This window comes from Hylobates moloch, unplaced genomic scaffold (assembly GCF_009828535.3).
Source record: "Hylobates moloch isolate HMO894 unplaced genomic scaffold, HMol_V3 SCAFFOLD_16, whole genome shotgun sequence".
NCBI classification, from domain to species: domain Eukaryota; kingdom Metazoa; phylum Chordata; class Mammalia; order Primates; family Hylobatidae; genus Hylobates; species Hylobates moloch.
The window spans coordinates 82,913,716-82,937,178 of NW_026652291.1; the positions used below are offsets into that span (position 1 = coordinate 82,913,716).

Here is a 23,463-nt window from a genome sequence, read left to right on the forward strand (position 1 = left end):
TCAATAACAACTATTGAGCTAATTAACTTTTTAAAATCTCTTAAGGAAAGTCATAATGATCAACTAACTTTAGCAAAGAAGTAAAGATCTTCTCTAACGGAGTAATGAACCCTAATTCTAGTCAGGTTTGTCATTTCACAGTCATTTAACTTTGCAGGACACTGAAACTTTCTGGGTCCGAATATCTTCATCTTTTAAAGATATTGATATTAATGCACTCTACATTATACATCTTATGTTTTTGGTAAAAACTGTGAGGACAAACAACTTTAATGAGTTTTTAATAGTTTTACTTCACATTTCACGTTTGACAGTATTCACTACTTCCGCCTTAAGCAGGAAACGTATACTTAAGGGTAAACACAGTGGAGTACTGCAGCTGCGAACAAAGCATTCTATTATCTTTTTAACTCAGGCTCTGATAATCGATGATAAAAAGAATCACTTTTGGCCGGGTGCTGTGGCTCATGCCCGTAATCCGAGCACTTTGGGAGGCTGAAGCGGGTGGATCACCTGAGGTCGAAGTTCGAGACCAGGCTGCCCATGGAGAAACCCTCTCTCTACTAAACATACAAACATTAGCTGGGCGTGGTGGCAAGTGCCTGTAATAGCAGCTACTGGGGAGGATGAGGCAGGAGATTCACTTGAACTCAAGAGGCAGAGGTTGCAGTGAGTGGAGATCACGCCACTGCACTCCAGCTTGGGAGACAGAGTGAGACTCCATCTCAAAAAATATATATATAGTAATAATAATATTCTACTGAAGCAACACAATAAATACGAACTGTTTAAATAATGATTCATTCAAACCTGAAATACATTGAAAATTCTATAGCTAATATTGAATGTTAAAATTCTAAAATGCACACATTTCAATTTTTAAAATATTTATCTCTTTAGTATACAGTAAAATAACATATCTAGGCTGAGCGCAGTGGCTCATGCCTGTAATCTAGCACTTTGGGAGGCCAAGGCAGGTGGATCACCTGAGGTCGGGAGTTCGAGACCAGCCTGACCAACATGGAGAAACCTCGTCTCTACTAAAAATACAAAATTAGTAGGGCATGGTGGCACATGCCTGCAATCCCAGCTACTCAGGAGGCTGAGGCAGCATAATTGCTTGTACCCGGGAGGTGGAGGTTGGGGTGAGGCAAGATTGCAGCATTGCACTCCAGCCTAGGCAACAAAAGCAAAATCCTGTCTCCAAAAGAAAGAAAGAAAAAATATATCTAAATGCCATTGTTTCTCTCTGAGATATTAATTCCAGATAAAAGTTTTAGATCCACTTTTAACTTTTTCAAAGTTCTGCACTAATTTCTATTTTTCTCCAAATAGGACATGTAAGTAGTGAAGAAATATTTTATGCATATAGGTAATAAAAAGAAAACTATCACTAACACACACACGCACAAACATTTAGCATTTTTTAACAATAGCAATATGAAAAATGAACGGCCACCAACAACCAAGACAAAAATCCAGCAACTAAGATGTCTTTTGATATGTATATAAACAAACCGGTACATTTATGCAATGGAGATTATTCAATGATAAAAAGAAATGTGCCATGAAGGCCCAAAAAGGCATACAGAAATCTTATGTATTTCTAAGTGAAATAAGGCAGTCTAAAAAGCGCTACATGCTGTAGATTCCAAATTTACAACATTCCCGAAAAGGAGAAACTATAGACAGAGTAAACATCTCATTGGTTGCCTGGACTGGAGAAAGGAGAGATAAATGAGTAGAGCATGGGGACTTTTCAGGCAGTGAAACCATTCTGTGTGATACTGTAATGGTGGATAAATTACATACACTTGTCAAAATCCATATAACTGCAAACACAAATAACTAATGTAAAATTGATTTTAATAATAATTTCTTAGTATCTGTTAACCAATTTTTACCAATGTACCACAACAATGTAAGATGTTAACAATAGGGATACTGTGTCAGGGAGACAGGGCTCTCCATACTTCCTGCCAATTTTCTGTAAACCTTAAACTACTCTAAAACTGAAATCTATTAATTTTATTTAAAAAACAGAAAATGGCATTTTGATCTTTTTTTACTTCTTTTTTTTTTTTGAGACGGAGTCTCGCTCTGTCACCCAGGCTGGACTGCAGTGGCGCAATCTCGGCTCACTGCAAGCTCCCCCTCCCGGGTTCACGTCAATCTCCTGCCTCAGCCTCTCCAAGTAGCTGGGACTACAGGCGCCCGCCACCACGCCCGGCTAATTTTTTGTATTTTTAGTAGAGACGGGGTTTCACCGTGGTCTCGATCTCCTGACCTCGTGATCCGCCCGCCTCGGCCTCCCAAAGTGCTGGGATTACAAGCGTGAGCCACCGCGCCCGGCCTCTTTTTACTTCTTAATAAGTTTTAAAGTCATCAAGAATTTGAAAAGATAAAATGCAGACAAATATTGTATTATAACTTGTGGGATCAAAAATAAACATTGCTTATATCGCATAGGTTCACAATTAACTAAATTATTCTGTATCTCTACATTTGTAATCAAATGTCACATTTATGGTGATTAAGGTTTCGGTTTTGGTTTTGTTGTTTAGTTAACCGGCAAATGATCCAGAAAGTCAATATGCTAAGTTTTACTTTGTGTCTAAATTTGGTAGATAGCAGCAACCAAAATTTTCCATATAGTTAAATATATAAATAAATAATTTTAAATGAAAGGCTACTTACCACTATATTTGATCACACGAATTGTTGAATCTCCTTCACCAAATTTGGTGAGAGGAGTCAGTCGGACTTCATAAGCTTCTGGTTTAATTAGCTCTGTCAAGTTATATGTAATTAATTCTCCCTTTTGAATATTCCCATTTATTTTAATCTCCTGCTCCCACCAACGCTGCTGTCCAGCCTGAAATCAAAACAATAATAGAATAATGTTCCCAGTATGTTCTTCAGAGGTACTAAGAAAATTGAAAACAAATTCTGAAATTTTATGAAATCAAAAAGCACGTTATATTAATGAATACATATTATTAAAGTTCAAGTTTCTTTAATGAGAAACAAATTTTGAGATGTTTACACGCAGATGTTTGCAGGTAATTGCCAAATGATCAGAGGTATTTAATAGATTTAATATATCATCCAATGTTTAGTAAGAGTCAGAAAATTCCAGAGCGTCTCTGATCTCAAAGTCGGGAGAGATCTAAGTTTAGCTACCTCTTGCTTAACATATTAATGGCATACGAGATTCTTGAATACTTACAATTCTATCACATCAGCAAACATATGCATTGCATATATAACAGTTCCCATATATTCTGGGCATTAGAAGTATAAAACAAAGACAAACCCTTAATTTTTCAAGTTTATTAAAAAGAGGGGCACAATAAACAAATGTATAATATAAAATTTCAGTTAGTCATATGTACAATAAGGAAAAATAAAAAATCACAGGGAGATTAAGAGTCATAGTGGGAAGGCTGGAGAGGGGCACTCTTTAGTTAATCAGAGGACATCTCCATAAGAAGAATGTTGGGAAGTTAAGATGAAGGCTAGGAATTTACCGTGGGATTTGGCAAGATGGAAGCGATGGTCTCCTTGAAATAAATGGTGTCAGAGTAATGAAATGAAAGTGTGATTGTAATATGTTAAAAGAACAATGAGTTTCACAATACTTCCCTCACTAAAAAATCACATTGCTCAGATAATTTCACAGCAGAGTTATCAAATTGTTCAGGAAAGAATTCTAATATTTTATAAAATCTTGCAGATATTTTTAAAAAGAAAAACAATAACGGTCCAGCTATGTTATTTAATTTAAACCAAAAAGTAAGGATGGTACAAGAAAGAAAAACTATATGTATACAAACCAAATTCATAAAGTTTTAACATACAGTATTGTTTCCAAATTCATCATACAGTACTGTTAGCAAATTCATCAAGTTTTACATCCAGTATTGTTTCTCTTGCAAGGATGCAGGAATTGCTTAACATTAGAAAATATGTTAACATAGTTAACTGGTAAAAGAAGAAAAAACATATTTCTACTAGATGGAGAAAAATTTGGGATACATCAACTCCTATTTATAATAAAACTATGAACAAGCTAGGAATGAAAGGGAACTTGATTAATCCGATAAAGAAGATCCAGCAAAAAGGTAGAGGATGATTTGTTTTTAATGCTTATATATTAGAAATTTTTTTAGAATTACAAGTGAGAATGCTCAACATAATCTATTTAAAATTGTACTTTAGTAACAATAAAGTGTATAATAATTGGAAAAACAAAACCAAAATAGATCTATAGTTGTCTACGTAGAAATCTCTCTTTCCTTTTCTCTCGCTCCACCCTTCCATATGCATATACACTTGAATGTCTTTTACAAGCACGTTGAAGCTTTCTTTGTTAAATTTATGCATATCATTTATTAGATGAGATAACAGGTAATCCACAACTTCGTTTGCTATTGTAAATTGTGACTTTTAAGCTATTAATATTTTGCTGGATTATACAATTATGACAAATTTTTTTATTCTCCTTAATTCAGAGATAGATAGATAGATAGATAGATAGATAGATAGATAGATAGATGACAGATACAGTCCTCTTTCTGTATGTATCTAAAGATATAGTATACATCATTGCCTTGTAATATGTGGCTGATATTTTTCATAGCTGAAATCTATGGTATCATTTTTCATGGGGCTTTTCTCCTTTTATTTGCTTGGTTATTTTTCACTGGGTGCTGATAATATGGCTTACAATTCTATTATTGGGGGTTATCTGCGGCCTAAGACAAAGACATACTCTGTATAGATGTACCATTGTTTCTAACATGCTCCTAAGGTCATCAACAATATGGCTTAGTTTTACTTTGATTGTGAAACTCTTTGGTGTCACAAATTAGAGTGAAGAAGGTCCCTTGCTTTGAGAAGGCCTTGAGTTACATTGCTGTCTGCCTCAATGGTGCCAAACTATTAAGAATCAAAGTTCAAGTTTGTCTGGGTTGGCAAACAGCTGTGGGCAAAAGTAGTTTGGACAGAAATTCTGTTTGTTACTTTGGAATGCCATTTGCCCTTGGATTTTTACCTAGTACTTTCTCTATGTACACACACACATGTACACACTATCTGCACATGTACACACACATACACATATCACACATGCACATATGTTCACATATGTGATGTGTGCTACTAGCACAGTCCTACACAAATGACCAATTAAATAATGGAATGGGACAGGAAGCCCAAATATGAAATCTATAGAGTGTCTGCACAAAAGAGAGAAAAATATATACTATTCAATTGGCTATGCATATGGAAAAAAACCACTTGAATTGGAATCTTATATCATATCTTATACATAAAATTCAGTCTCAGGAGAATTAAACAATTAAATTTAAAACACAAAATTTAAATCATTTAGGAAAAAATACAGAAAAAATGTTATTATAATCTCAGGTAAAATATTACTTTCTTTTTTTTTTTCTCTAAGACAGTCTCACTCTGTCACCCAGGCTGGAGTGCCATGGTGCTATCTTGGCTCACTGCAACCTCCACCTCCAGGATTCAAGCAATTCTCCTGCCTCGGCCTCCTGAGTAACTGGAATTACAAGCATCCACCACCACGCCTGGCTAATTTTTTGTATTTTTAGTAGAGACAGGGTTACACCATGTTGGCCAGGCTGGTCTCAAACTCTTTACCTCAAGTGATCACCCACCTCGGCCTCCTGAAGTGCTGGGATTACAGGTGTAAGTCACCGTGCCTGGCCAATATATTGCTTTCTTAAACAGTACACGGAAGGATGAATCATGAAGAAAAAGATTGATAAATTTGTCTATCAAATTTAAAATTAATTAAATATAAACTTTCAAGTTAAAAAATTTGTTCTCATCAGTATTCACCATTAAACAGGAAAAATACAAGCCAGAGGTTTGAAGAAGATATTTTACACATGTTAATATACACAATTAACTAGACTTTACTAAAAACTCATTTTAATAAACACGGAAAAGAATTCAGTAGCAAACTGAGCTAAATAACAAGTAATTCATAGATGAAGAAGCCCAAATAAGTTAGTAACTAAAGAAGAGGCTTAGCCTCACAATGAATCAAGGAAATGGAAATTAAAACCACAACATTATTTTCCACCATCAAGTAGGCAAAACCTTTTTAAAAATTGACTATTAGGGCTTTGTATAGATGTAAAACAATGAGAATCTTTGCGCATGTCAGAACCAGGGGATGGGGTGGGAAACAAATGAGATATTTATCCTACGTATACGCTAACAAGTTAGCCTTCCACAATATCATGAATATTAGCAGAAGACTGGAGACTGCTTGGTCAGAGAAAATGACTCATGACTCGGCATAAATCCCAAGCTTTATTTTAGCATTGATCCTCCTTACCTCCGAAGCTCCACAGAAGTACTGCAGATGTGCCAAGGAGGACGCTGCACATGCCTTGATTGTGCACCACATCTGAAGGACTCTGACTTTAAGAAACCTTAGTCTTTATAACTGATAGTAACCAAATGTGTCCAACCATTGCCCAGAAAGGAGACGCCACAGGACATCAAACAAACCAACCTCCCCTCTGTTCCAGAGGAAGACACTACATTCAAAAGACATTTGCTATGCTGATGACTCGAAAAGACAGGCTGTAATAAAAGGGCAACTGGTGCCTCTGGGCACAAGACACAAAGAAATATAAGCAATCCATGAAAAATTGTCTTTCAAACATGTATCCTTGATGAAAATGCAAATTGGTATAAGTTTGGAGAGTAATCTGCATTAAAAGCCATGTTACAATGAGAACTGGTAAATTCTTATACTTGGAAACAAGTATATTCATGGCATGGAAAATGGAAAATGATATATACCTCAATCGTTTAAGAGGTGATAATGAAATTGTAGACTGTTCATAAACTGGAATATAAAATGTAGCATGAAAAAGGAACCTATGCAACACACATCAACATGGAAAATTTTCACAAAAGTAATATTGAACTAAAATTAATTTTGAAGTAGATACGTTATAAAATTTAGGTTTAAACTATGCATTTTAAAGAGGATGTATAGATATGTACATATTAAAGAATAAACAAATGAAGAGAAATAGTGAACACTGAGTTGAAGATACTGTTTAAATAGGTTAGAAGAGTGCAAGAGATGATGATGCAATTGTGAGGGGTAAAGACAGGACTTCAACTCTACCGAGTGATTTTTGTTTTGTTTTGTTTTAGATTAATGGTAGATGTAAAAGTTATGATTATGTTATTTTGTGTAGACCTGAAATGTTTCTCTGTTTTTAATAAAGAGAATTAGAGAATAAAAGAGAGAAGGAATTCGGAATTTTCTTAAAACTCTTTCTCCCTTGAATTCTATGACAGTGCTCTCTCTCATACTGCTTCCCACATCTGCATCTTTGGCTACTCCTTATTTTCTTTTCCTGTGTTCTAAATGTTGATGTTCAACAGAATTTTGTATATGAAGTTTTTGGTACTCTGTATTAGTGGTTCTCATATTTCCGCATATATGAGAATCACTAGATGACACTGTTAACCAAAAATTCTAAGTCTCAACCATCGCTAATTATGGTTCAATGAGATCTAAAAATACGATCTTTAAAAAGCATCTCCTCTCCCACATAGTAATTTGGATACAAATAATCCAGAGGCTACATTTGGTGAGGCACAGATTAGTCCTGCTAAACCACCTCATTACTATTAATAGCTTCTTCTCATATCTCTACATTGATAACTTCCTAACTTGTATTTTCAGCTCAGAAAATTAAGAAAAAAATACATCTATTAGTCTTTACTATGTGCCGCTATTTTAACTGTCTTATACATATCATCATATGTAATATCCCACAAACCCTAGCAGGTAGTAACTATATTTAGCCCTATTTCATGAATGAAAAAACTGAGGCAGAGACAGATTAAGGTAACTCTTTTAAGTGGCAGCTTCAGAATGTGGTTAGACCCAAAATGACTCTTTTTGGTATCACTTCCTCCTTTGCTTTCCCTGAATATATTGCTCCCTTAATTGTTTTTACCAGAGCCCTATGTATTTAGTTATAATACACTATGTCTGGTCATTAACGTGATAAAAATATGATGAAATTAAATGCCAGCATACAATGTATATTTAACTGGCCTCCAAGGAATACGGCAGAAAATCAAAGTTATTTCAGTGAAAACCGCATATAGTCACTGAATTTACATACAGTGGTGAAGGAAAAAATCCTAACTCCACAGAAAGCACTTATCTTTCAGATAAGCACGCATAGTTAATACTAGGTATTAGGAAGCTTCTATTAGTTCGGTAGGTTAAAATTCTATAACATAATACAAATTATGATGCTTTTACTGTCTCTTAATTTTAGATTTATATATATATGAACAATAGGCAAAGTGCTATGATTTTAAAAGATAGATAAAATCAATTTAAACACACAAAAATATATACAGAATAATTTATTTGACATTTTACTGTTACCTAAAGACACAAGTTTAATCAAGGTGTACTTTTCTTGATGTTAACATAAGTTTAAATAAGAGTTTAATACCACTGAAATTTGTAGTACATTACAAGGGGACATGCAGGTATCCTCTTGTTATAATGAGTGTTCTACTCAAGTAATTTAAGTCAGGAGATACGTTGATGTTGTCACTTATTACAAACTCCAGTGTCCATAACTTCATATGTGTATTTAAAAAGCAATAACTTTGATTCCAAGTCTTTAATTTAAGCTGTAATGAAAGTGTATACTTCAGCAGTTGTTGGAATAAGCAATTAAATACTTCATATTGTACCTCAGTGAGCTGTGCAAAATGTAAAAATGGAAAACTAAATGCAATGTTTGCACATACACAAAAGGAGATGCAATATTCTCCCACTGATTGAACGTAATGCCAGAAAACCCTCAGAGAAGATGGGTTCTAAACAATACAGCAGATGACAATCCCAGATCATACTAATAAGCATGATGATATGTAAGTAAGTGTTAAACTATTTTCTTCATGTCAATTTTAAAAATCCATTTAATTTTTCTTTTATCCCCAGGAAGTATATTCCATTCAGATGAATTAGAGGTTAGCCTAAAAACCCCCAAGTACCCTAAAGTGAGACTTTTTATTAAAAACTGTAATTTGTTATTTTTACCACAGAAGATAATTAAAAAGCTATTGCCGAAAAGGTCTCCAGAGGAAAAACCATGTTAATTTTTTCTCTTAATTTTATAAGAAACAAAATTAACTAATTTAAAGCAGAAGGCTGCAACAGATTCTGAAATGTGAAGGGAATAAAAGTGGTCAGGTTTTCCTCTTTTTTTTGGACTACAAATCTTTTTTTCTTTTTTTTAAATTTTATTATTATTATACTTTAAGTTTCAGGGTACATGTGCACAACGTGCAGGTTTGTTACATATGTATACGTGTGCCATGTTGGTGTGCTGCACCCATTAACTCATCATTTAACGTTAGGTATGTCTCCTAATGCTATCCCTCCCCCCCCCCCCCCCCCCCACAACAGTCCCCAGTGTGTGACGTTCCCCTTCCTGTGTCCATGTGTTCTCATTGTTCAATTCCCACCTATGAGGGAGAACATGTGGTGAACCAGACTATAAATCTTTTTAACCACTATAATGAGCTCCATTGAAAAGTACCAGGTAAGTGAAAGCTAAAAAAGAGGAAATGCAACAACTGAATACAAGGCATATATGTGTGCTTATTTCATTTATTTTTATGTAACTCTATAAGAGATTGATATATCCATTTTATAGGAAACTCCTATTCATGTTTAGAAACCATACTGATAGTAAAAATAATAGCTGACATTAAAAATCCAGGAATTACAGACCCTAAATCAGGCACACTAATGATTATCCAACAGAACAAGAAATCATGAAGATGATATTTTCATGGATTAAAATCAAATTGTCTTACAATCCCAAATAAATTGTAACACTGATTTTTGAGATGCACTATTGTTTTAATAACCCCTTTTAGGGGAAAGGAGATAATAACTAACATGGCATTAAATGAATCTTACTTTTATTTTCTACTAATAATAGCAAACATATATTCAACTAATTATATAACTTTTCTTCTTTCATTACCACAAATTTGAGTATCATCTTTTTACATTCAGCAAGAATTCTTCTGAGTAGGCACTTTTCACATCATAGAAATATTTTGCTTATCATACTTTGCTCATGCTATTAACACCTTTAGAAGTGACTGTGTATTTTTTAGATATCCAGATATTTATAAGTTTTTATCTGCCTTTGGTCTTTGGAATCTTGTATTATTTTTATTAATTGAATTATGTCTAAATTAAAGAGTTTTCCTTGAAAGCATCCTGGTGTGGTAGAGGAGAGAATACTTCTTGTTTGAACTCAGTCAACTTCAACTGGTTTTTCTAGTTGTGTTCTAGTGTCTAGCATCTATAGCATTTATTTTTTATGTCCTTGGAACTGTCTTGGCCTTTAGTCACTAGTTCTAATCAGTCTGCATTTTTCTTAGGCAAATCACAAGTTCCTTGAGCCTAACATCATTATCTTTCCCTTTTCTTTTGAAGGGGTGTGGGATTGGTGAATCCTGACAGCTTCCCCAGAACTACAGTAAGGCAAAGAAATACCAGGCTCCATTCCTTGAAAATCTGACTCAGTCTACCCTACTATGCTACTTGAGGGCTCCCCCAAGTGGGACCCAGATCTCAGAACTTCTAGGGAAGTCTTGCAATCTTCCTCAACTACACGTTGGGAAGTGAGCATGCATCCTTCTTTCCTACTCTGCTGGGTTGTAGGTGCCTTTTATCAGGGAATATAGGCATCCACTGTATTGCCCTTCTTTATCAGGGAATATAAGACCCACTCTATTGCTCTTCTCTCACTTATGCTAAAATCATCCTCTTTCTCATGCCTGGAACTCTGTATTTGCTTTGGGAATTGTTCGTGATATTTTTTATTCCTGACATAAAGCATTTCAGAACTCAATGCTTTTTCTCCCCTAGCCACTTGCTGCTCACTTCCACCATCATGACATCTATTTGATTTAAATACTAGGTTTTCAAGGCTACCGTTTTTGCTTGGACTTTATACAATCTATTAAAAGTTCATTTGTCACCTTTCTTGTTTTGTGCAGGTGTGGGTTGGTCTTCCCATTCTTGTGCCATAAAACTTAGCCTTCTCTGTTGTAATTTTAAGTAATGAGAGAGCAGTTAATAAAGAAAATTACAAGAATAGAAAAATGCATTTGTTAATTTGTCATATTCTCAACTGACCTTTTCAAAAAGTTTTTAACTTATACAGCAAACTACTTTCAACTTGCATTTAGCTTTGAGTATCTTGAAAATAATTCCCTATAGTATTTCTTATTTATATTTCTTTTAGCACCAGTTACTGATTATAAAGCAAAACAAACACAGCAGCCCTCAGGTAAAGCCAGCATTGAATGCGTCCACAGCATCAGTGGGTCTCTCAGTCTTTCATGCAGTTTAGCAAGTTTTCTTCCTTCACCTGTCTTAGTGAGCCACTGCTGTCTGAAGAGATGTGAACTGGCTATGCAAGCAGAGTCTCTGGTAAAGCTCACCAGTAAATAAATGAAAGGCCTTGCAAATATACTTCAAGGATCTTTTTAAAGAAAACTAAGCATTAAGCACAGAGAACAAGGTCTTTAGTGACAACCAAGGGAAATACTCTTGGCCTGTCATCACAGAAATAGAAGTAATAGAAAAAGTAAAAATTGAAGTTGAAAAAACATTGAATCTGAAACTTCCTACATATATCAAGGGTGTTATGACAAAGTTAAACATGTGGTTCCAAAACAACTATGACACATACAATAAAACAGAACTTTGGAAAAAAGTAAGTTCTTTAGTAACTTGAAAAAAATTATTGCTTTCACAGTAGCTAAAGCTGAAGTGAAGATGAAAACAAAAACTGTCATTTTACATAGTCTTTAATATTTAGTACATATTTTATGTTACTTTACATTCCTAATATGTCAGTTTAAAGTATATTAAAGGGATAAACCTAGTGGCATCTGGATATACCTTATGAAGTAATTGCTTAAAAGTCATCCTCATTCCCAAGCAATATTCCTCATGGTGATGAATAATCAAGATCTCCACACAAGCCACAGTTTTCCTTTTTGAGTTTACTTTCAGACTTGGCCATAGCTCTTCAATTAAGATTACCATGCCAGTATGGTCCAGAGAATGCTCAGGTTTGGTCACAGGCTCAGCTCACCATCCTTAAGCCCTAGCAGTGAGCTTCAGTTATTAAAGGAAAGGAAAAGGTTTGAACAAGGCTTTCCAGAGTGGTTGAGAAATGTGGAGAGCATTACAGGTTAATTAAATTGCTTTTACAATTGCATAAAAACGTGGAGTAAGAGATTTTTCTCATTTTATTTTCTGCGTTATCCTCAATGCCTGGTACTGTTGGGCACATAGTGGTTGTACAGTAAACATCTGCTGAATAAATGAATAAATACATGTGGGATAGTTTAGCTGAATATTTATTCTAGGTTTGATTTTCTTCTCCTTTAAAAGTTGAAAATATTGTTCCATTGTCTTTTGTATGCACAGATGCTATCAAGAAGCAGCCACTCCGATTTTCCATCCTTTGTGCTTGAATACTCATGCTTATGAGATTTTCCAATATTTTCTATTTCTTTAATATTCTTAAAATTTACTATAACAAGTTTGTGTGTAAGTATTCCTGTGTGTCATTTGTGTATCTTTTTCTCACCCTTACATATCCCCTTCAGTACTTTGAAAGCCTTTTCAATAAGGAGTGTTTTTTTTTCTTTTTAAAAAACATTTATTCTGAAATAATTACAGATTCACAGGAAGTTACATAGAAATGTACAGGAAAGTTCCGTGAAACCCTCCCCCACTATGCCCACTTCAAGTCAGAATCCTACACAAACACAAGTACATTATGAAAACCAACAATATTTAAAATATAGCCAATATTTATTGAGTGATTGCTGTGTTCTTTTAATCCCAAGAAAATCAATGAAATAGCTCATTAACTTTAAATTGTTTCTATATTTTTATATTTTAACTCTTTCTATTAAAATATGTAGAATTATTGTTTCTAAATATAATAACTCTAGAAAAAATAAAATGATAAAAATGAAGAGAAAAGAGTAAATGTGGTATCTCAGAAAACATACAGAATAAATAATGTTCAAATGAATCTTGTTAGCCTTTCTTATTCCTGCCCCTTTGTAATATTCAAAAGGTAATTGCTAACACTTACCTTAGGGAATGATTAATGTTTTTAACTTTTAGAGCACATTTATCATATTATATTAATATAATTTATTTCCTGTCTTACATAGTTAGCAATACATTTAATAATGAATTATAATCATGATTAAGTAAATTATATTGAATAATACTGTTTATAGTCATGATTTGGTAGAGTTTAAAAGATTTGACATTTAATGAATAGGACATAAGAAGGTGAAATTTCGATACATTAAATAATTTTTTATTTTAGTTTCTAAAAGAATAGGTTATTACTTAAAATCTAGCACAAATAAAAAATTCCAGTAACTACAATTTTATCATCAAAGCATTTCCTTATTATTGGATTTTTTGTTTGTTTGTTTGGAATTTTACAGCTGGGCCGCCGGGGGTTACATCACATATCGGTAGGTCCATGATGCCCACCTGAGCCGCAAAACCAGCACGTTTTTATTAGGGATTTTAAAAGGGGAGGGGGTTCACGAACAGGGAGTAGGTCACAAAGATCACATGCTTCAAAGGGTGAAAGGCAGAGCAAAGATCACATGCTTCTGAGGAAACAGGACAAGAGCAAAATCATAAACTCCTGGTAAGGGTGTATGTTCAGCGGTGCACGTATTGTCTTGATAAACATCTTAACAGAAAACAGGGTTCAGAGCAAAGAATTGGTCTGACCTCAAATTTGCCAGGATTTTTTTAATGACAAGACTTTTTTATAATACTTACAATAAATATCATAATATTTTAAGACTTAAAAATGAAACGATATTTGAACTTTTGCAAGTTTCCTATCTAAACTCACAAAAGTAAATGTGTCATGTAGTAGAAGTTAATAAGAGACATTCTGGCTCACACTAGTCACTTTGGTCACAGTCAGGTTAACATACTCTCATCTGGGGGAAATGAGCCTCTAACAGAAAACTTCAGTCCTTAAGATACAAGTGACAACTTTATTAAAAATGTTTTTTAAATAAGCTTATTTAAAGAAAATAATATAAAAATGTGTTCACAAAGCAATAGTAATCAAAACAATACTGGACTAGCATAAAAACAGACATATAGACAAATGGAACAGAGAGCCTAGAAATAAACTTAAGCATATACAGTCAACAAATTTTTGATAAGTCCACCAAGAAGACCCAATGGAGCAAGAATAGCCTCTTCAGTAAATAGTGTGGGAAAATGAATATCTACACGCAAAAGAATGAAACTGGCTCTTATCTTATACCATACACAGATTAACTCAAAATGGATTAAAGATCTCCGCATAAGACCTGAAGCTATACAATCCTAGAAGAAAAAGGGGTGGAAGCCCCTTAATACTGGCTACAACAAGAAATTTTTGGATATTTAATCAAAAGCGTAAGTAGCAAAATAAAAAATGAACAATTGGGACTACATCAAAATAAAAAGCTTCAGTACAACAAAGGGAGCAATTAACAAAATGCAAACCTAGCAATGAACTGTAAAAATCATGTGTGAACCACATTATCAGATAAAGGGTTAATGTCCAAACTATATAATGAACTCACGCAACTCGACAGCAAAAAAACAAATAATCTGACCTCTGCAAAAACAAGCAAAAGACAATAGATATTTCTTTAAAGAAGAAGTAAAACTGGTCAACAGGTTGATGAAAAGGTGCTCAATATCACTAATCATCATGAAAATGAAAATCAAAACCAGAATGAAATATCATCTTACCTCTGTTGGCATGACTATTATAAAAGAAAGTTGAGATAACAAGTGTTGGCAAAGGTTTGGAGATAAAGGAAACCTCTACACTATTACTGGGTATGTAGATTGGTTCAGCCATTGTGAAAAACAGTATGAAGCTTCCTTAAAAAGTTAAATATCGAACGGCCATATGACCCAGAAATCTCTTTTCTAGATACCTACCCAGAAGAAATCACCAACTTATAAAGACAACTGCACACCCATGTTTATTGCACCATTATTCCTAGCAGCCAAGATATGGAAACAATGTAAATGTCCATGAATGAATGGATGGATAAAGAAATTGCAAATTACACAATTCAATATTACTCGGCTTTTAAAAAAAAAAGGTATTGCTATTTGCAACAGCAGGGCGGACCTAGAAGAATTAAGCTAAGTAAAATAAAGCAGACCCAGAAAGAGAGTGCATGATCTCACTTATATGTGGAATCTAAAACAAAACAAAACAAAAACCCAAACACACAGAAATAGAACATGAACATGGAAAAGTGGCCACCAGGGGTGTAAGGGTGAGGAAAATGGAGAGATGGAGGCCAAAGGGTACAACGTTCCGTTATGTAGGATAAATAAGGATAGAAATTTCTCACAGAACAGAAGGACCACAGTTAATAGTATTACATAATATAAATTTGCTAAGAGAGTCGATTTTAGGTACTTGTACCACATACACCCACATATGGACAAACATAAGAGAACTATACAAGATAAGGAATACGTTAATTTGTGAGACTGTAGTAATCATTGTATTATGTACATTTATATCAAAACATCATGTTGTATACCTTAAAAATGTACAATTTAAAAAAGAAATTTAAAAATTATTAACAGTATATTCACATTTTAATACTACAAGTTTCTAGAAACAACTTTGACAACTACATTATTCTTTATATAGGAATTAAAAATGTAATCAAAGACATTGAGCTATTTCAAAAATTATCTTCTGTGTTTTTAGTACAAATTGTACTATCAGTCTCCCTTAAATTCACTGTGATTTCAGCCCATAGGGTGCCTAAATACGAAATTTATAATGTCACCATGGATATTTTATACATTTTTTTAGACTTCTATGTATATGTCCCTTAATTCCACCACCAGACATCAGAAAGCCTGACCCTTTAATGGCACATTTGATTAATTTTCCACAATTTTTAGAATTGCAGTTTGGGGTGACGGTTGAGAACACTCAACTAAAGTATTTTTATTTACTAAGAAAAATGAAAAGTAGTAACTATAATATTTTTGAGGACTCACTATTGCCAGATATTTTACTAAATATTTTACACATCATTTTAATTTAAATCTTATAAAGAATCTATCGAGGTTAGTATTACTATCTTCATTTCCTCAGTTGAAGAAGTAGATTAAACCAATAAACTTTCCCAGGTCATACAGTTGGTAAGAAGCAGAAGATAATATAAATATTATTACCCAATATTGTCCAATTTTAAGGCTACTCTTGCAATCTTAATCACTATTCTCCATTTCTTCTTCTTACATCAAATGTGTTGCTTTCAGTTTTTCCTGCAAAATGTGTGCTTTATTTACATTCCCTTAGAAATTTATAAATTGTTTTTTTTCACCATTGGGAAGGCCTAATTATGTTGAACTCAATTACATAGCATGGGGTGACAGAGGAAGATAACAAACCTAGCTTTTTTCTTTAGGACAAGGGTTAGTCATACAAAAAGGTCTTGATTTTGTGAGATCTGACGGTTAAAGTGAATTCTGATTCTGCTTTCCATTTTATTTAGAGACTCCAGTGGATGTGTGCTTTGGTTGTGCTGAGTTTGTACTCATAACTGTTACATAAATCATTAAATGACAGGGTATTTCATACTGCCTCAGGAAAGAATTTATATGTATTACTGACATATCCCCCTACCATGTAATTATTACCCCCATCTGTTAAAGCAAAACAACATTGAAAACCACCCAAGAGACCATGTGTAACAGTAAAAATAATCACTCTTTAGCAGGTTCCGATAAATTATTATGAAAGAAAAACTTGCTTCCTATCAAGTTTAGAAAAAACACATTCTAATTATTTTCTTGTCATGCTTGGATCGGCAGGTGAAAGGACACCTCAACCTAAAAATTAATTTGTTATAGATTTCAACCCTGGTAAATTGGAATTAAGCAGCTCAGTCAGCATCTTTCTTCATCAGGTAGGTTTTCTAAGGACTACTACAAAAATATCCAGGAGGTAGTAATAAATTAATAATTAGGGTTTGAGTTTTTAGTTTTTATTCATCTTGGTATCTGATATGGTTTGGCTGTGTCCCCACCCAAATCTCATCTTGAATGGTAGTTCTCATAATGTTCACGTGGTGTGGGAGGAACCCAGTGGGAGGTAATTGAATCAGGGGGGCAGTTACCCCCAAACTGCTGTTCTCGTGATAGTGAGTGAGTTCTCACAAGAACTGATGGTTTTATAAAAGGCTTTTACCCCTTTGCTAGGCACTTTTCTCCTTTATAAATTACCCAGTCTCAGACATTTCTTCATAGAAGCATGAGAATGGACTAATACAGTATCTATTTTATATAAAAGGAAGCATAATCACTTCCTTCAATTATTTTTAAGAATAACTAGATTGGCCAGGCGTGGTGGCTCATGTCTGCAATCCCAGCACTTTGGGAGGCCGAGGCGGGTGGATCACCTGAGGTCAGGAGTTCAAGACCACCCTGGCCAATATGGTGAAACCTCGTCTCTACTAAAAATACAAAAATTAGCTGGGTGTGGTGGCGGGCGCCTGTAGTCCCAGCTACTTGGGAGGCTGAGGCAGGAGAATTAGCTTGAACCTGGGAGGTGGAGGTTGCAGTGAGCCAAGATTGCGCCAGCGCACTCCAGCCTGGGCGACAGAGTGAGACCCCATCTCAAAAAAAAAAAAAAAAAAAAAGAATAACTAGGTATATTTCTATAAACCTACAGGATATTTTACTACTGCTATATGCTATATTTTGGATTTATTACTAATAGTCTTAATGTTTTGATTCTGCAGTGCCACCTGTCCCTTCCATGTGTCATTGATAACTTCCTTTAACAGTCTTTCAACTGAAGTTCTTGCTTCTGGTGAGTAGCAATTACTGTCCATAGTACGTATTGCGACTAAAATTCAATCTTATTCTCCTGCTTAAATTATTTGAGTCATTGCTCTTTTGTAAAATTATTTATAATAGCTACTATACACTTTGATGGATTATTCAACTTAACTGGGTTAAAATGTATAATGTCACCATGGATATTTTCTAAGTTTTGTTAGGCTATTTTAGCTTGATGTCACTTAAATATCCATTTGAGCAGTCATTTTCATTAATATATTTTCATAGACTTTACACAGTAGGGCATGTTGATATATAAATTTAAACATAGTGATGTACCGTAGCTTTAATTCAATTATTGACAATGATAAAAAATTTAATTCTCAAAGTGTCCTAAAATTATAGACATAGAAGAATAAAAGTAAGAAAAACAGGCAATGCTTCTGGTTGTGAATACTTATACAAATGTATAAATAGAGATTAGCATCACTTACTACACTTTGGATTTAAAATGTCAGCAATATTTTCTTCTCGTAGAAATCGTACAACATTAACTGATACATTTATTCATTCATTTAAAATCATCTAACTTATGTTGGCATGATAAAAGCAATGAAGGATCAAGCAGAGTAAACTTTTTCTATTATTGTTATATATCTGATATTTATAATCCCAATTTTAACGTGAGCATTAAAATTGGAAGTGTAAGGGAGAAGAGACATGAGCATGAGGATGTTATCTAAAACATATTCAAACATAATTTAATATAATTTCAAGCTCTCTATACGTTTTCTTTGAGTCTTAGAATATTCAAAATTAAAAATTACCTGAAATACGATATTGCTTTTCAGTGATTTTATGGCCAATGAAACGCAGTAACTTTCTCCTAATGAATATATAGGACAATATGACAAGAAATGCTACTTGCTAATCTTTTCCCACTCCACTTACTCATCAACAATTTTTAGCAGTGCTGTATTTCTGAGCATCCCTCTAAATTAGGTGTGGTCATAGGACCTGGTTCTGGCCAATGACATGTAAGTGGAGGTGCCGTGTGAGGCCTCTGGGAAGACCTACATCTTTTCAGTAGTAACTATTGACATAGTGATATATCCAGTAGGGTTCTTTGCTTAAAGAGATACCATAAACATGCCTCCCAAATGGCACAAAGTAAATTGATAACTGAACCAATCAATGACAATTTAGAATACATATTTTAAATGTTTTTCAGAAAGCCCTATTGTGATATCGATATTTATTCCTATATGAAATCCACATTTAGATTATTGTTCTCTACTAACATATTTATATTTACTAAGTATCTAATCTAGTATCACTCTCCACTGAAGTATGCCTATGTTTAAATATTATTTTAACTTATTACCAACCTCCTATTTGTACTGTATATTCCTGTCAGTTTCTAGAAAAATGTTTTTTAATGATCAAAGATTTCTTAATGCATTGCTTCAGGAAATTAACAGTCGGAGAAACACGCGGTGTTTTATACAAAGATGTACATTAAGGTCATTTGATATTTTGAATGGCAAATAACTACAACATTCTATTTTAATGGAAAATGTTGCATAATATCGTAGATTGATTCAGTCATTGAAAGCCATCTGTTGAGAGCCTATTACTTAAACAAATAGACAGAGTCTTTGTTCTCCTTATACGTTAAAGTCTAACCTATACCTGCCTCATTGAGTCATTCTGAGGATTAAAAGAATTAATATATATAAAGCACTTAAAGATGGTTAACAGAAAGTAAGCATTATACAAGTATTAGCTAATGCGATAATAATATCTTCCATTCCTACTACCATTATGACTAAAATTACTTGGTTGCAACTGGTACGTGTGTAGAAAGAGTGCATTGAGCGATTCATATAATTATCACTCAAAATGTATAATAATAATCTGGGAACATACAATATGAAAAACATGGAGATATGACCTTGCTTAGAAATAGTAATAATCTTTATCTATTTTGGGAAATTGGAAAATTTACCAATATAAATGATAGATAGATCCAAATTTAAAAGTAAAAAATGAAACTATAAAGTGTTACAAGTAAATATTTGAGAATGTTTTTAGATTTTTGAGTGTGTTATGTTTTCTAAGAGGATCTGAAATTCAGAGACCATACAATGGAAAAATTGCATAAAAATGTAAAAATACGAAAAATAAAAATAACAAATGAAAAGATAAAGGCATGGAGGACTATTTCCAAAACATATGACATAATCCTTCTTAATATATACAGGGTCTGTATAATCAGTAAGAAAAATATTAGCAAATAAAAATATAAAATATAAATGGAAAACAATTTGGAGAACAAGAGTTTATTTTGGAAGAAACTCTGGTAAATTCTCTGGTAAGAAATTGAAGTTAGTGATGGTGGTAGATACGAATAAGGGTTGAAGGATTTGAAGAATATTGAAAAATAAAATCGGTAGAAATTATGGATTAATTGGATATAGAGAATAAAATAGAGAAAGGTGTCAAGGTACATTTCTTGCTGGCTTGAGCAATGGGACAGATAATGGCCATTCAGTCTAACGGGGATCACAGGAGGAGGACAATGTGTGTTTCAGATAGAATAGGTTAGAATATAGAAGCATTAAGTTTGGGAGGCCACTGAGATATCCAAGTACAGGTTTTTCAAATAAATAGGTCTAGGGAGGTAACATTAAAACTCTGACAACTTCATTCATCAACATGTTTTTGGCACTTGACAAATAATTTGAAGTGTTACGGCAATCATATATTGTGCGTTGGCTCCTTTAAAGAACACAACCAAAGAAAGGAAGTTACGAAAATAAGAGATTTATTTACTTCAGGACAAGACTACAGGACTGGATAGGACACGAGGTTTGGCAGGAAAATGAAATATTTCATTAAGGTCAGACAACTGACTAAGAACAAAGGGTGTCATTTTGACGAGTTAATGGGTGCAGCACACCAACATGGCACATGGATACATGTGTAACAAACCTGCACATTGTGCACATGTACCCTAAAACTTAAAGTATAATAATAATAATAAAAAAAAGAAAAAAAAGAACAAAGGGTGTCAATCTTTTTAATCATATAGATGACATCAACAAAAATAATGAAACAGTATAAAAATATTAGCTTAGGGTAAGCAAAGAAAGTATTTAATTGTCCACACTGCAGTTCTCAATTAAACAAACAAACAACAAAAAAAAACTAACAGAATCTTTGCCCCTCCCCAAACCTAACCTTGGAGACACTATAAAATTAGAGGGAGATACCTGAACCTAAGGGGAAAATTGCAGCCACTAATGGAAAGGGGATTATGTCACAAACAGGAAATAGGGTGGCATATGATATTTTATTTTTTTTGTCCCACACCACCTCATTTTTATAAGTCGGCCAGTACTGAAGACTCTTCCTCTGAGAAAACAAAAATTAATTATACCAGGTAATAGGTCAGGAGTAGAAAAAATTTGTAGGCAAACTGGCAACCTGAGTGTTTTCTCTCCTCCCCACCCTTTTTTTCCCAAAATGATTACATGTGAAGGAGTCTTTTCAAAGCAGAAGTACAATAAATTTCCCTGAGAGTTATGATAAAGTATGGGGAGCAGTCAAGTCCAGTCTGCAATGCCAAAGGCTATACTCTGAGATGAATCATTTGTACCATTCACTTTCTATTTTATTCTTGAACTCAGGTGGTTAGAAAGAAGTTACGATTTGAGCTTTAGCTTATCTCACAGAAATATATTACTGCCCAAGACAATTAACATGGGTAAAAGAATATGTGCTCACAAAAGAATATGCACTCACCAAAAATATGGGGCTCACAGAAAAGCTCAACCATGGTAAATAATGATAGAAAAAAAAAACCTAGACTATCTGAGGATGCAATTAATGTTAAATTTTTAACCCAAATGTAACATAAAAATATAAAATCAACAAAACTATCTCAAGGAAATAGAAATGATTCTGTAAGTTGTTACTTGGCAAAAATATAGCTTTAAAACCTTTGAGAAATACTGGGTACTGCAATACTAATTGCAATAAAGAACCCAACAGATAGGCTGAATTGCAAAATGGATCTAACAAGAGAAGGTTTTGAACCAGATTATGTCAAACAATGCTCTCAGAAGGCATCAGTAGAGTATCAGTATGGTTTAAAAATTATAAAAGAAGTAAAGAAATATGTAGGAAAGAAATGTGTCAATATCCATATATACTTAGAAAAGAAAAAAATAAAGTAATCACTACTTGAAAATACAATGGTACAATTTTCCAGGATATTACCTCATATTTTTAAAAAGTAGGCAAAAGACACGCACAGACGTTTCTCTGAAGAAGATATACAGATGGAAAATAAGCATCTGAAATATCATTGGCCATTTGACAAATACAGATTAAAACAAAATAGATATGACCACACACCTATCAGGACGGCTGAGATGAAAATAGTGAAAACGACAAATCCTGATAAGCACATACAGAAAGTGACTCACTCATATGTTTCTGGTGGGAATGTAAAGAATAAAACCACTTCATAAAACAGTTTGGCAGTTTCTTTTAAAACTAAAAATGGACTTACTACACCACTCAGCAACTGCACTGCTGGGCATTTATCCCAGAGAAACAAGTATTTATTTTCACACAGGAACTTGTACATGAATGCTTATAGTACCTTTACAGTTAATAGCTAAAAACTTGCACAACCCAAATGTATTTTAAAGAAAGAATTATTAAACAAACTGTAGGACACCCATACCATTAGAATACTACTCAACCATGAAAAGAACGAACTACTGATACATGCAACAACTTGGATAAATCTCAAGGAAATTACACTAAATAGAAAAGTTAATTTCAAACAAATAGGTATTGCATAATTCCATTTATGTAACAACTGTGAAATGATATAATTTCAGGGATAAGGAGGACATTAGTGATTTCCAGGGATAAGTGTAGATATAAAAGAGTAACATCAGGGAGTTTATGGTGATGATACAGTTGAGTATCTTGTTTGCATTATGGTTACACAAAGCTACGCACATGCAAACACAGATACACAAACAAATGAGTGCATGCATGTATAATGGGTGAACTCTGATTAAACTTCATAGATTGTACCAATGTCAGTTTCTTGGTTTTCATAATGTACTTGTGTTTGTGTAGGATTCTGGCTTGAAGTGGGCATAGTGGGGGAGGGTTTCATGGAACTTTCCTGTACATTTCTATGTAACTTCCTGTGAATCTGTAGTTATTTCAGAATAAATGTTTTTTAAAAGAAAAAAAAAACACTTCTTATTGAAAAGGCTTTTAAAGTACTGAAGGGGATATGTAAGGGTGAGAAAAAGATACACAAATGACACACAGGAATACTTACACACAAACTTGTTATAGTAAATTTTAAGAATATTAAAGAAATAGAAAATATTGGAAAATCTCATAAGCATGAGTAT

At 33.7% G+C, this 23,463-nt stretch overlaps 1 protein-coding gene across 2 annotated transcripts in view; it reads right to left on the bottom strand.

Annotated features, from left to right (window-relative positions):
* Positions 1–23,463, bottom strand: part of MDGA2 (MAM domain containing glycosylphosphatidylinositol anchor 2) — an 836,747-nt gene that overhangs the window by 39,444 nt on the left and 773,840 nt on the right. For both annotated transcript variants that reach the window (XM_032179359.2, XM_032179361.2), the window contains exon 11: positions 2,698–2,875. In XM_032179359.2, coding sequence (XP_032035250.1) covers positions 2,698–2,875 — 178 coding nt within the window. The remainder of the gene's footprint in view (positions 1–2,697; positions 2,876–23,463) is intronic.